Source organism: Montipora capricornis, chromosome 8 (genome assembly GCF_036669925.1).
Source record: "Montipora capricornis isolate CH-2021 chromosome 8, ASM3666992v2, whole genome shotgun sequence".
Classification (NCBI taxonomy): domain Eukaryota; kingdom Metazoa; phylum Cnidaria; class Anthozoa; order Scleractinia; family Acroporidae; genus Montipora; species Montipora capricornis.
The window spans coordinates 5,862,595-5,877,513 of record NC_090890.1 but is presented as its reverse complement, the minus strand read 5'-3'; the positions used below and the strand labels follow the sequence as shown (position 1 = coordinate 5,877,513).

The window sequence follows — 14,919 nt, the reverse complement described above, 5'->3', positions numbered from 1 at the left end:
AACCAATGTGTGTGATCCTGGGAGAACATTGAATCCGTTTTCAATGTCAACGAATGTGCCTTGTTCGTGTACAATCACCCTCAATCCGCGCGAAAACTCGCTGATAGTGTTTTCATGCGCTTGGACATCCAGCATAACGCTCAAACCGCCAAACGAACCTGCTCTCTTCGAGACACGGATTGGAGTATGATTTCGGCCAGAGTTGAACGTAAAGCAACGACCATTTTCCGTCAAGAAAGGAAGGAAATCAGCCGGGGAACAAATTTCCCCATTCCCAAACCGACAGAAGTGCAAAAACATGTCATCAATATCATGACCATAAGCTTCCAGAAATTCTTCAGCGTTGAAGATTGCTGCCTTGGTGTTATTTAAGGCAGCAATGATACGTCTCCTTGTGCTAACGTTGCAATTGTCCGCGACGTCCGATCCGAAGCGCTCAAACGCGCAAAGCAAGCCTTGTCCACAACTCATGTCCTTTTTCACTAACCCAACCATCCCGCAAGCCGACAGATTCAAGCCCAGTTTGTAAAAATTTTTGTCGCTTTCGAACATGTCTACTTTGGATTTCACGAATCGATTTAAGTTGCAAATGGTAACGGCAGGAAACTCTAGTTGTCCACTTTCAGGGATAACCTCTGTAAAGGAAAGCGCCACTGGTTTCAAGAAATATTTCTCTATACTTTCCATAACGAAAAATACGTAACCTGTCGTTGCTCCTAACAGTAACAAAAGCCATATCACTCGAAAAAATCGTGAAGGACTCTCAAAGATTCGACGAAATCCATGAACAGTTGTAGAACTTACAAATTCTTTCCATATGGTAGCCATGTTGACAATATCCCGTGGTCAGACTTTGAAGTTTTGTTTTTCCAAATCTCTTTGTATTTGGGGACACAATTTCAACGGAAAACTCCCATTGTCTTTACGAGTAAGTCATTTAAAGTTACACTTATAACTCTCAAGTTTAAATTTGTGCACGAAAAAAAAATTGTCTCACGCGTGGTCAGGTAATTTATAAAATAATTTTCCGGGCAGCTTGATTCTTTCTCTTTTTGTGATTTGCCGAAATGTGTTTTTACGTCGCCCAAAAGAGCTAGAATTATTGCTGTTCGTTCAATTTTGTTTCACGCGGGCGAAGGCCCAAAAACATAATCTCTTTTGGGACGAAACTATTTGCAAAGGAGTGCTCAATCCACTCGTATTTTTTGGCAGCTTTTAATTAAAGTGAGCCACATTTAATTGAAACATGCGATTATGTTATGCAAAACGATGTGCACTTTGAATTGTGTTTACACAGTGTGATGGATTGAAAAAAACGTTGATATATCAATAATGCAGTAAATATGTACGGGGGTAGGAGAACTGCTAAATAAATATTAGAGAGCTTAATTAAGCGATGAAAAGGTCCTTATTTTACGAGGGTAACACGCGCCAGTGAACTGATAAACTTGTGCCCCTCGATGCACCCCTTTTACCCTTCCTCCGGCAATGCTCCGTTTTACGGGTATTCAAAGCTAGAGCAACACGGATCAGAGGAAAGTTGAAACAGACGCCGATGGAATGAGACAGAGATCGAACTGGCGACCTCAGCTCAAAAGGCCGCACACCAACCGTTTTGGTACATTTCTTAACCTTTCTCGTCCCGACGACGTGAAATGAACGAGGAGGACGCGAGTATGTACTTGACGATAAGCATTCGATTTTGTCCGTAAACGTCCACACCCTCATACTAATTTTATATCTGGGTTCTTGATACACACTGAGATTTTGTTAATACGTTTTGCGTATCGATGGAAACTAACAAAGTACATTGAACCTCGTTTTTGCCCTGCGAAAGGTTTAGTGAATTCTGTCCTTTTTCCAACAAACGGCGATGAAAACTAACAGAGGGCAATGTAATCGACAGGAGGTCGGCAAATTCCGCAATTTTCGAAATCAAACTACAAAAAAATAATCCCAGAAAAAGAACAAGAAGAATTCCTATTCCATGAAGATGACAAAAGAAAGGAATGCTGTTTTCAGCCTGGCCATGAAAAAATATGATCTTTTTTAAAAAATAGAGGGCGCAATTGTACCTCAAAAAGATTTTGTTCGTTCAGTCCGAAGAGGGGATTATAGAATTTACCGCTTTAGAGCTGTAACGAATTTGCCACAAAAAGCAATAGTGGTCTCGACAAATGGAGGTACCCCTTCATCCTCTTTGAATTGAGAATATCCCCCGGAAAAACACCGCTGAAATATGTTTATAAACAGCAAAAATAGTCCGGCAACGTTATGCTCAAATTTTCTTTTCTTCCCGCTGGGAAAGTGTCTTTCAGCACGACAAAATAATGTAACCATGTTTTTTGAGAAAGCATGACAAGAAAATAGATCTTTCCAGATGTTATGCAACAGAGAATTGAATTTTCTATGAAATGGAGAGTTGACTATGGAAAGGCGAAATAGGTGGTGAGAGGATTTTAGCTCTGCATAAGCAGTCTCTCTACTGACCCTTAGTTTGTCGAGCACGAGGCAGAAATAAAATATAGTGACACCCAACAAAGGTGTTCCGCAAAATATCTGTTCCGCAGTAGAAATTCAGCTGGCTGACAAGTTATTAACTTTCATACAATTTCCCTATATTTTTAGCATTTCAATCCGTGCTGTCTAGGTGAGAACAGAAACTGCGGGAGACTGGAGGACAACTCGTTCACGAAAAGCTTACGGCTAGTACAACGTATCCCATGTTGAAAAAAACCTGTTTTTACCGGTTTGGCGAGCGGTTTTGATTCATGAGGTTCTTTACTTGATTGCTTGCTCAGTGGTACGGATAAAATCAGATAGCACGTTCTGCAACTTAGCTGATACGTAAGAAAAAATAACTAACTAAGACCATAACTGGTTGTTCCAGGTTTTTTGAGGGGCAGAATGTAACTTCCGCGAAGATCATGCCTAAGACGAGTACGGGAGAGAAAGCCAGCAAAACCCTTTAAAAAAAAAACAACAAACAAACCTACTTTTTTAAAGTAATATGAGGAAATTGTGAATGCGCTTATTGCACAGACATGTAGTAGTTTGACTTTAGTAGTAAGAGGACATGTCATCTGCAAATATAAATCTCGTTATTCTCTTATTTACATTATACCGTTTTTTTGACACGAGGATTACAGCGAAATGAAAGCACAACTTTGTCGCCAATTTTCTATGATAAAAACTTGTTCAGAAATCCAAAATCTAAGTTAACAGCACACACCAGGCCTACTCCTGAGTATCTGGCTAGAAATCTTTTCCTCTAGCCGCGCCTCAGCCATTCGATGAGGGCCAGTCTCGTGCTTCTTAAGTTGCCTCGCTCATGCCTAAAAAGAATTCTGGTAAGTCTGTCATTCCATGACAAGGGAAGACTCCCGATTCTCATTCATAGTTTTTTTTTTTTTATAAGTGTCGGGCCACCCAATCCTATCAGCAAAATACCGCATCGATTGAAGTTTTTAGCTTTCAAACCTTGCCAAAATTGCATCGGTAGGTCCTGTAGGTTCTGGAATTCGTTCACAGAAAGGCCAGAGAGCATCTTCATTTTGTTTTAATTTTGTTGGTAGGCTAGGTATCGGAGAGCAAAAACATTTACGTATGCGCTGACGGAATGTTTGAAAAAGAAAGAAAAACGCGGTACCTCCAGACATGGCGCTGGAGCGTCGTACCAAACGAGTCATCCCGGGATTTCGGCCCGTGCGATCGCTTTTGGACGCAGTTGGCCCTTCGCTGCTTTCTGCTACCGACCTCGCCTCCCGGTACGGCATTGAGGGAGAGATATGTCGACCCCTAAACCATATGAGACAAATCCCACGCCTACTTACAGCTCCAAACCGCCCTTGTCAATTTAACGTAAGAATTCGATGGCTTAAATATACAAGGGAAAAGTCATTTTATCTGTCATATGGTAAGCACTGGAGTCGCAGTTTACAAAGTGTGCGCACTCGCCCTACTAAAGGTAACATACATACATGCAAAAAATAATTTTACTTCATCTCGAATATCAGAATAACTACAGCAGCTAATACCTTCGAGACATTACATTTACATACAGCTAAACGACATAGCATATACAGATGCCTACTACATACATAGTATTTAAAGATATACTATTAAAATAGAAAATCCGCTGCGCAAAATGCGGCCTGGATTCTCGTTTCCCTCACTATCACCTGGGAGCTGGAATTTTTCTCATAATCATCCTGGGAGTGCGGATAACCTTTTTACCAAGCAAAATTAAGAAACTCCAAAAAAGGTTTTATTACGGTTTTCTTGTAGGTTTTTTTTGCTATTATTATGCATTTTGGAAATAATTTTCGCTGGGTGCGCCTGAAAACAGGCGTGAGAACTGCTAGTATGCATTCTCGTCACCAGAGCCTCGGGTAGACCCAAGGCTCTGGGAAGCTCTATTTAGGAAAACATGCGCCGTAGGGTTCTTATAGCCAAAAATTGGCTATTTGAACCTTACTGCGCCTGCTCACTCCTCGTGCTAACATGAATGCACCAATTAGAGACGCTTTTGATTGTTCTTCACGAATACCAATAAGAAGACACATTGTTTCAGGGTTCCCCAGAGCTCTTCTCTCCTTCAGTCAACAGAAGAGCTCTGGGGTCGAGATTGTGCTAATATGGTATGAATGCACTCGCCTTTTTACTCGTGGATATATCCACGAGTTTTGGTGAGGTTCTTTATGCAAATGTGTCACTCCTGCGTAACCGGAAGTTCGATCTAATAAGCCAATCAGGATGGATAATCACAACACAGCATAGAAAGCTGTGACTTCCTGTTTGCGAGGTTGTGCGCCGCCATCAGGTGCGGTTACACGGGGCACTTTTACCGTGGTAAATTGCCTTTTTACCACGGGAAACTGTATTTAGTGGTGTGACCGACGCTTCCCGAGGTAAATTTCCCGTGTTAAGTATCCATGGATACGTCAAAGAGATCAGTGGAAGCGCCCATGACATTTAACGTGGGAAGTTGGAAGGGTATTTTGATGCCCGAGGTACAAGAGCCAATCGCTATGCTGATGAAGTTGTGATTAAATTTCCCGCCAATGAATTGCGTGAGATTTCGTTTTACCTCGGTAATCTTCGTAACGTGTGACTCCTAGTTAACGCGGTATACTAAAACTCAAGTGTGAGGCACCGCGGGATAATTTACCATGGGAAATGGCATTTACCATGGTGAGTGTAACCGCACCTATTGTTGCATGTGTTTGAGCACCTTCCGCTGCATTTAGAAGCAAGAAACGGAAGAATTAAAGAAATGGCTTTCTTCGAAGGTGAAGCAAAATATTCTGAACAAGTACACATTGGTGCAATTAATTGTGCACCGCCTTTCACTGACCAACGCGAAGACTTCAATACATGTAGAAATGGAATCGACAGACACATGGTGAGAAGACAGTCCCTGTTCATCCCCTAAGCTCACGGGGGATAAATAAATTCTATTTGGAAGGTGACTGCCATTTGGAGAGTAACATCGAAGCTATCAAAGTACACCAATGTTTATCAAAGCTATCACGAAGTTTTGCAAGCTATGAGTCTTCAAAGTCACGCGAATACAACTTGAACAACATCCGTGACATGAAAAACAGTGAGCAACCAAGCAATCCATGCTTCCAGACACTAGTACTTGTGTGGTGGACCATAATGAAGAACTGTCGAAAGACTCGGTCACTGATTATGTAACGAAAACTGATGAGGAATCCGTACCAATCTCCTACGATAGAGCAAGGGCTGAGGCAGTACATGCTCCCCGGGACAGAGAACCTTCCAGGATTAGTTCCTTTCAAGAAAACGTCGAGCTTGTTTCAGAAAGACAAGGTAATTAGAAAGTGTATGGTGCATTATTTATATAAGGACTGAGCTCTTCTGAGTTGAGAAAGTGTTTATCTCTTGCTTTTGGAAAATATTATATCTCTATACCTAGACCGCAACTCAGATGTAACGATCTTCGATTTTTATCTTATTACCCGCAGGACTGCTGAACACAAAAAAGACTTGTCAGTTCTATTGTGCATTCAAGATCGGTCATTCAATGCAGAAAAGACTGTGCTGGAGGTATGCACACTTTATGTGTAAATTGTGATAACATGAAGTATCTAGATAGGTCGCTCGCAGTTCAAGGGGATGTTTAGTAAGATAGGAAATTAGGTGAGGAGCTGTAAAAAACGCATGTGGGATTTCCACCGTTATTGCGTTATTCTGACGCTTTATCTGGCTTATCGTAAACTGCTCCATCTCAATTCATAGGCTAGTTTGAACAGAACCACTATTCCTTTCCTGAAGGGACAATACGATCTTCTTTGGGATTCAAGCTTGAGATTCCGATTCGGATTCAGCTTGGTATAATTGGAGGTACGCTACTGGAGTCAAAATAAGGTGATTTTTTGCATTGGTCAATGAGCTAAATTTATCCCATGTGACTGACTTGTAGGAGGAATTAAAGATTTTACAATAACTATCTAAATTCTATCTAGCTCATTGGCTAATTTTTATCATCAATTTAAACGCTTGTTTGTATTTCCGCTGTTATTGTTATGCTTTCTCTATGCTATGCCTTATCTTAGTTTAGAGGCTGGCTTGAAATGAGCTACTTATTCATTTCCGAAAGGGTGAGGCTCGTGATTTCCACAGCAACTTTGACAATATTATGGCGCAATTTATCATCAATAAGAGGCCAGAGGCATAAAAAAACTGACGTTAATTTGTTTAATAGATATCATACAAGATTAACGTTAGACGATATCTTCTAAAAAACATTTTTATTAAAGAGATATTTAACAAAATTATTTGTTAGTTATATTGATATGTAGACAAGTGTTGAATTTCTTGTCTCGAAGCCTATCACATCCAATTGGTTGTTCAATGCATTCCGAAGTCTGATACACTGGATATTTTTGTTGGGCGCGTACCTGCGTTTTTTCTTTTTCCTTTGTCTGTTTGGTGTTGTTGTTTGGGGTATTGTGCACCATAAAATCAGTGAAATGGGGGAAAGACGGAGTCCTGGAGGTCCATACAAAGTTGTGGGTCGATTCCCTTTTCAGGACGAGCGGGCAGGGATAACGGGAGCGGAATTGTCCATTTCGCTTGCAGATTTGAACTTTACAGCAGACACCCTTCGCAGGTTAAGAATTTGTTTATCAGTTCTGTTAGTTACGCTTAACTCAAAAACATTAGGCCCTGAGAGAGACGTACAGCGCATGACGTCTTTAAATGCTTGTCTATAGTCTGACCTGCGAAGTGTGTAAATTAGAACGTTTACCACAGAGTTTAAATGCAATATCCACACCGCTGATGTGTTTGCTACGGGAGGAATATAAACGTCATTAAATGCCATTAATCCCCGAGTGATAAGGAACGGAATCCAAAGAATTAGAAACACGATGATGACAACCAAGATGGCTGCAGTAGCTTTGCTCTCTGAGCCTGGAAAACAGTGAAGAAATTGCATAAGTAGTTAGACATCCATTTAAAGGAACTAAAAGAATTCTTTCGTATGAAAAATAGGAGCTGCAGCAACAACTGCGACTCACTACTGTAAAATGGATAAAGGGTTCTCGTTTCTAAGGGAGCTGTGGTGCTGCGTCCGCGGGATGTGAAACACAGAAATGGGTTCGGTTATCAACCGGATTTGTATGGTAAATTCTCTAATGTAAACTGAACAAATTGAAAGCTGACGTTTGGAGCATGCATTAGCCCCTCATCAGAGCGAACAGTCATATGTTTGGTTAGTCACTCTGACGAAGGGCCAACGCTTCGAATTCCATTGCCCCGACTGCTGTTATCTTTCGCGGTCACAGGTAGCCCAAGCTCAATATATGAGTATCTGTGCTGTACTATATTATGCAAGAGTAGAAATATAAGGATTTGTTTCTCAAAATTCAAAAAGATATTTACGATTTAAAATAAAAATAGCTTACCTTGCTTTAGTCTTGGATGTCTTTGTCTCTGGTACGCTTTCTGGGTCAACGCTGATTTATGTGGTTTTTAGTTCCTCTTCTTTTCCCTGTATATACGTAAATCACCCTTGGAAGACCGCTTGGCTACTCGCGATTGGTCAGTAGAGCTGGCACAATGGTGACCATTCGTGAGTCTTAGGCCGGGTCGCTAAGCGACCTCTCAAAGGTTTCGGTAACACGGTTTCAACGGTGACTAAAGCTTCATCCGATGGCTCTCGAAGCAAATGTTTTCAGAGTTTGGCGGCCCTTGATTCCTTCTCAGTGTACAACCGGCTGGAATGAAGAAGACGAATGAGTAGCGGAGGTATCGTCAGTGATCTAAGTGGAATTTTGAGGCGATCGAAGCCTTCGGAGCGAATTTATGGCCCTTTTCCTTCGGTGATTCCGTTCGGCGACTTCTTCTTGGTCCCCTTCCTTGGGGAAGAATATATAGAGGGAAAAGAAGAGGAACCAAAAACTACCTAAATCGTTCTTAATCGACCAAGAAACCGTACCAGAGACAGACATACAAGACTAAAGCAAGGTAAGCTATTTTGTTTTAATTTTAAATCGTAAAGTATTTTTTTCATTTTGAGAACCATTTTCCCCATACAAATCCTTATATTTCTACTCTTGCATACTATAGTACAGCACAGATACTCATACATTGAACTTGGGCGACCTGTGGCGACATATACTTGGAGTCAGCATAGCTAATCGAGGGACTGGTTATGAAACCTTCTCTTTCCTTCTCTTTCTTCATCTTTTTTGACATTTTATACTCGGAATGGTCTGAGTGTGTTACCATATCAATTCACTACTGGAAAAGCTTTCTACTACTCTAATATTGCTTTTCTCATTGAATATTGTCTTGAACAGGGTATCGAATTATCATTTTTTGTCTTAAAATGGGTTAAATGTCTTAAACAGGGTATCAAAAATCGGAATTCTGTCTTAAAATGAGTAGGAAAACCAGCGATATTTGTCTTAAACAGGGTCAGGGTATGAGGGGTTGCGCCGCACCTCCCCACCCAGGGATATATGGAGTACCCCCCCCCCCCCGGGGGGTTTATAGTCAATCCTGTCGTGTCCTCTTTTCTTTCCCTCGATGCTCTAAGCAGCTTTGAATTACAGTATATCATTGTTTCAAGGCCAAAAGATTTAAAGAAGACTTTTAGGGTTATTATGACCTGTTGTCACAGTTAAGTAAATAATTTCGTATTCCAAGGCATTGCTTGTATTGGAAAGAAATGCTAAATCTAAATGCTTTAGGAAGAATCAGAATTCTCCTGGGAAGAATGGTAAAAATGTCTGTTTCTGAGTAACAGCGAAGGCCAATGTCTCTGATGATTAAGCTAAGGTACTTCCGGTTTCCTAAGCGGACATAAGCAGTTAATGAAAAGAATGTAAATACTTGACGCATGTTCAGTTGCGGTACCGGTAATGATGAACTTCCTTGATATGACGCAAATAATTAATAAAAATTACCACGTAGCCAAGTTTTCAATTGAGCCGAGATTATTCTAGAAAAAAAGGGAAAGGCGTTTTTGGTTCTTGGTTTCATACATACCTGAAATTGAAAACACGTTTCTTCTCCTGCGAAACGGCCGAGTTTGTCCAGACATTTCAAATGCAATTCTTCTCATTTGTCTCCTTGCTATGGTCAAAACTTTCAAACTCATAACGAGCAATAAGAAATATGGTAGGACGACATTCATAATTAAAGCCAACAAACTTAGCCATAATGGTGTTCCTTCCCAAGTTACTCCACAATCTAAGCTTTTCTTCGAAAATTCCACTTTTCCCAATATAGCGAAGAGAATACAGAAAAATACAGCTTGAAACCAGGCAAAGGCGACCATTATTGAGATCGTGCGTGTGGTAACACGACTCACGTATCTCAAAGGATCGCTCACCGCAATATGTCGTTCAATCGCCAACATCACAAGTGTTATGGTTGAAGAAATGTAGAAAGGATAAGACAAAATTCCACCAACTTTGCAAAGCACTCCATTGTGAGAGATGATACTTTGATCGAGCACCGTAGCAAGTTGATATGGCATTGATATAGATGTTGTTAAAAAGTCACTTATTGCCAAGTTCAGGATCAAGTAACTGTTCACGTACCGACGAAGTCGCTTAAAACGAAGAATTACGATAGTAACGAGTAGATTTCCGCAAAGTCCAAAAATTATCAGAAAACCAAGTGTTAATGTTAAACACCATTTCTCTGTCTTTGTCCACAAATACCTGTCTTCTGACTCCATGCTTTGAAAATATCACGTCTCCGCAATTCACGTGATAATTGCCGCAGTGCCGCACTCCCACTTTCAGAATTGTTGTATAAGGTCACGTAACGTTCGGTAAAGGTCACTCACATGAGGAGCTTAACTTGGGTCAGGAATGTGCGTCCCCGTTGTTTCAGTTAAAAAAAAATACCTAAATCTCAGTGGGAGTTGTAACAAGACTAGTACTCACACTAAAAAGGCAGAGCAAGAGACATAAAGGGAGCGAGAGGTGTTAATCTCGACGCGTTTGTTGGGCCGACTTCGTCATAAAGTTTTTAATGACGATATTAAATCAATTTTGAGTGACGTGTCAAAATAGTCCAGAGGGACAAAAAGTCAATTTGAAATGTTTTCTAAAACACGGTTTACAACGGCCAGCATCGTGCAGTTAAAAAATGGAAAATTATTTCTTAACTTTCAGGCTACCGAGATGCAACTTGTTTTGCCTGGCATACACTTTTCTCAACAGCAACGGTGAATTGGTTCTTTTCTGATTTTTGAGGAAACTATTTTTATTTTTTATACTTATGGAACTCGATAACTGAGGAAAAAAACTCAACAGCTATTACACCTTCGAACATCTGCTTCCCTAATTCTCCGGTTAAACATGAAACGTTAGTGATGTATTGGTGTATTTGTTGATTTAAACACGCGGTCAAATTATTTCTTAACTTTCAGGCTACCGAGATGCAACTTGTTTTGCCTGGCATTCACTTTTCTCAACAGCAACTGTGAATTGGTTCTTTTCTGATTTTAAAAACAACTATTTTTAGTTTTATGACCTTTTAAACTTATGGAACTCGATAACTGAGGAATAAAACTCAACAGCTATTACACCTTCGAACATCTGCTTCCCTAATTCTCCGGTTAAACATGAAACGTTAGTGATGTCTTGGTGTATTTGCCAATTTAAACACAGGCAAATTATTTCTTAACTTTCAGGTTACCGAGATGGCATACACTTTCCTCAACAGCAACGGTGAATTGGTTCTTTTCTGATTTTAAAGACAACCATTTTTAAGTTTTATACTTATAGAACTCGGTAACTGAGGAATAAAACTCAATAGCTATTACACCTTCGAACATCTGCTTCCCTAATTCTCCGGTTAAACACGAAACGTTAGTGATGTATTGGTGTATTTGCCAATTTAAACACAGGCAAATTATTTCTTAACTTTCAGGTTACTGAGATGCAACTTGTTTTGCCTGGCATACACTTTTCTTAACAGCAACGGTGAATTGTTTCTTTTCTGATTTTAAAGCAAAGCGTTTTTAATTTTTATACTTATGGAACTCGATAAGGCCACCCCTTTTTACTCGTGGATACATCCACGAGTTTTGGTGAGGTTCTTTATGCAAATATGTCACTCCTGCCTAACTGGAAGTTCGATCTCATAAGCCAATCAGGATGTATAATCACAACACAGCATAGAAAGCTGTGACTTCCTGTTTGCGAGGTTGTGCGCCGCCATTGTTGCATGTCGCTTTTATACTTAAGTGTTTGAGCACCTTCCGCTGCATTTAGAAGCAAGAAACGGAAGAATTAAAGAAATGGCTTTCTTCGAAGGTGAAACAAAATATTCTGAACAAGTACACATTGGTGCAATTAATTGTGCACCGCCTTTCACTGACCAACACAAAGGCTTCAATACATGTAGAAATGGAATCGACAGACACATGGTGAAAAGACAGTCCCTGTTCACCCCCTGAGCTCACGGGGGATAAATAAATTCCATTTGGAAGGTAACTGCCATTTGGAGAGTAACATCGAAGCTATCAAAGTATACCAATGTTTATCAAAGCTATCACGAAGTTTTGCAAGCTATGAGTCATCAAAGTCACGTGAATACAACTTGAACAACATCCGTGACATGAAAAACAGTGAGGCAGCCAAGCAATCCATGCTTCCAGACACTAGTACTTGTGTGGTGGACCATAATGAAGAACTGTCGAAAGACTCGGTCACTGATTATGTAACGAAAACTGATGAGGAATCCGTACCAATCTCCTACGATAGAGCAAGGGCTGAGGCAGTACATGCTCCCCGGGACAGAGAACCTTCCAGGATTAATTCCTTTCAAGAAAACGTCGAGCTTGTTTCAGAAAGACAAGGTAATTAGAAAGTGTATGGTGCATTAATTATATGAGGACTGAGCTCTTCTGAGTTGAGAAAGTGTTTATCTCTTGCTTTTGGAAAATATTATATCTCTATACCTAGACCGCAACTCAGACGTAACAATCTTCGAGAGTAGGAGATTCTAATCGTCATTTTTATCTTATTACCCGCAGGACTGCTGAACACAAAAAAGACTTGTCAGTTCTATTGTGCATTCAAGATCAATCTGCTACTACGCATTCGACAAAATTGAACCAACAAAATGAGAATTATTGTCTATCAAGAGAAAAGCTATTGACATCAGGAGACATTGAATCGAACCCAGGCCCTGTTGCTTATGGAACGAGTACACCTACAGCACATACAATACTGAGAAATCCTTCTATAGCACTGTTGCAGGCTCGATTAGCTCAAAAAGGATTGAAGGCACTAGAATGTACCTCAGATAGTTCATGCTTCTTTTCTTCTGCTGCCCACCAGTTATACAATGATCCTTCCTATCACATGAATGTGCATGCTGCTGGAGTTGAATCCATCAGAAACAACCGACAAAAATTTATTGGACCCATTACAGAGCAATTGTGCGTTTGTTGTCACAGCAACATACATGGTGTGATGCACTTGTTGTGCAAGCAGTTTGCAATGTATTAAATGTTTATACAATACATATAAATGAATCCATTGAGGGGTGGGCACCAGTAACTGTTATCAGACTGAGTCCTATAAGCAGACAACAGGGAACTACTGTGAACATTGGACATCTAGATGGAAGAAACTATGTTTCAGCACTTCAGTATTATAATGACAGTATATCAGGTTATGAAATCAGCGGTGTTACCAATGTCAACAATTATGCAGAGCCTGGTAATAATCAATTAATTAACGTCATGGCCAAAAGTGATGTGAGTGTCCGTAATAATTTCTACAAAGCAGTGGCAAAAAAGAGCTTATATGAGAGAATCTATCAAGTGGAATAGACAAAATCACTTGAAGAGTTCAGGGAAAAGAAAAACAACACAAAACGCCAAAACAGATCTGAAAATATTGAAGCAGCAAGGGAATAGGAAAAGAAAAGCAATCCAGAACATATCAGAGACCTAAATAGAAAAGCATAAAACCATTAAAGGAAAGCTGTGCAGAGCTCAAGGCTTAACCAAACTGAAATTTGTCAAGGTCAAGACTCTATTAGGCATTCATGTCAAAAGTGATTCAGTCTTTTTTGTGATACGATAACACATGGCCCTGAATATATATGCACTTCCTGTGATCAGTTATGGTTCACATCATCTGTTTTTAAGTGTAACAATATCAAATATAGTGATAAATATTCACAAGGTTTGTTGGAGGAATGTATAACTGGCACAAAAAGTGTCAATATTACTGAATGGATCTGCTCTACTTGCTAAACCTGATGACATTAACAATATGACCTGGCAACAAAAATCAGACCTTATTCAAAATTACCGTGTCATCTGTGCAACAAACTTTGAACACATGGTACGGCTCGTTATAGAGGATGTGTTAAAGATTTATCTTATGCCTATTGGAGAAATGGTATACTTATTTCACAGGGTTGAATTCCAGCAAAGGGGATTACCTCACATACATGCATTATTTTGGGTATCTAGTTGCATATGAGAGCCCATCGTGCTGTTACACAATTATCCAACTATCAATGCTAATGCATTAAGAAAACTTCAGCCTGCCAATTTTAAACAATCGAGGTAACTTTCATATCCACGAGTAACGACAGTGGCACTTTGATTCATCAATGTGTTTCGGAGGACTCGATTTCTGGACCTGTTTTTACAGGATACTCAGATTTTCTCTTCCACGGAAAAACCAACATTTAATTTGATATTCTGCTTTAATTTGGTTTGGTTGACCTCATGAATTAATGTTACGATGTACGTGTAATAAGATAAACTTTTACATGTTCTTGGGGAATCTTTGTTTACGTTTTTTGTCTCATTAGCATAAGCCCATCGTTTGCCAATCTATCAGCCAAAAAAATCAATTACTGAATATTGATATTGATATTTGATATTGATATTGGCTACCTCTGAAACGTTGAGAGCAATTTACCACATAATCTGTAAGTAATAACGCTTTGAAAATGCAAAATTTAAAAAAATGTATGGGCTCATTAGTGCTCTTGTCACCCAAGCATTTATCAGTTTTTGATGGCTAACAACTTGCTCATTGGTCTTTTTCCTCAACGAGAAGGTAGGCAGAGAAGAGAGACCCTGGAAACGAGGTTGCACTGTGGTGATGCCCTCTATCAGCCCAACCTCGTTTCCAGGGTCTCTCTTCCCTGCCTCCCTTCTCGTTGAGGAAAGAGACCCTGGTTGCGGCCGGTCACGTGGCTCCCAGAATCTGAGAGCTTTTCCAAATGTGTGTTAGGAGAGGGGTGGCAGTGTGCAGTGTGGGCCTTGTCATCATTCGGCACGCATTTGATTTTGTGGCCAGACGACTATCGAAACGTTTCACGGCAAGGTATTTTATGTACTATACATAGTTCGAATTTCACTTAGGCCCGTGGTAAGGTCCGGATTCAAACTTA

General features: G+C 40.1%; 3 protein-coding genes across 5 annotated transcripts in view; 1 reads left to right on the top strand and 2 right to left on the bottom strand.

The window, feature by feature from the left end:
• Window positions 1-1,092, bottom strand: part of LOC138060559 (acid-sensing ion channel 2-like) — a 16,976-nt gene extending 15,884 nt beyond the window's left edge. Inside the window, exon 1 of the mRNA XM_068906396.1 lies at window positions 1-1,092. This exon is cut by the window's left edge and continues 18 nt beyond it. Coding sequence (XP_068762497.1) covers window positions 1-828 — 828 coding nt within the window. The 5' untranslated portion in view covers window positions 829-1,092.
• Window positions 1-14,919, top strand: part of LOC138060557 (methyltransferase-like protein 22) — a 342,269-nt gene that overhangs the window by 263,891 nt on the left and 63,459 nt on the right. The gene's annotated exons all lie outside the window — the stretch shown is intronic.
• On the bottom strand, window positions 6,759-14,372 carry LOC138060560 (trace amine-associated receptor 8c-like). The gene is made up of 3 exons (XM_068906397.1): window positions 12,797-14,372; window positions 9,523-12,314; window positions 6,759-7,440 (listed from the first exon to the last, which is right to left on the bottom strand). The coding sequence occupies exons 2-3, from the start codon at window positions 10,217-10,219 to the stop codon at window positions 7,055-7,057; spliced, it is 1,083 nt and encodes a 360-aa protein (XP_068762498.1). The 5' UTR covers window positions 10,220-12,314; window positions 12,797-14,372; the 3' UTR covers window positions 6,759-7,054.

Bases quoted from the DNA above. Each gene is read 5' to 3' on its own strand.
- LOC138060560 (XM_068906397.1), bottom strand. From the start codon at position 10,219: ATGGAGTCAGAAGACAGGTATTTGTGGACAAAGACAGAGAAATGGTGT. The intron at 7,441-9,522 runs GTATGTATGAAA...ACTGTTTTCCAG, and splicing joins AAACGTGTTTTCAATTTCAG to GCTCAGAGAGCAAAGCTACT.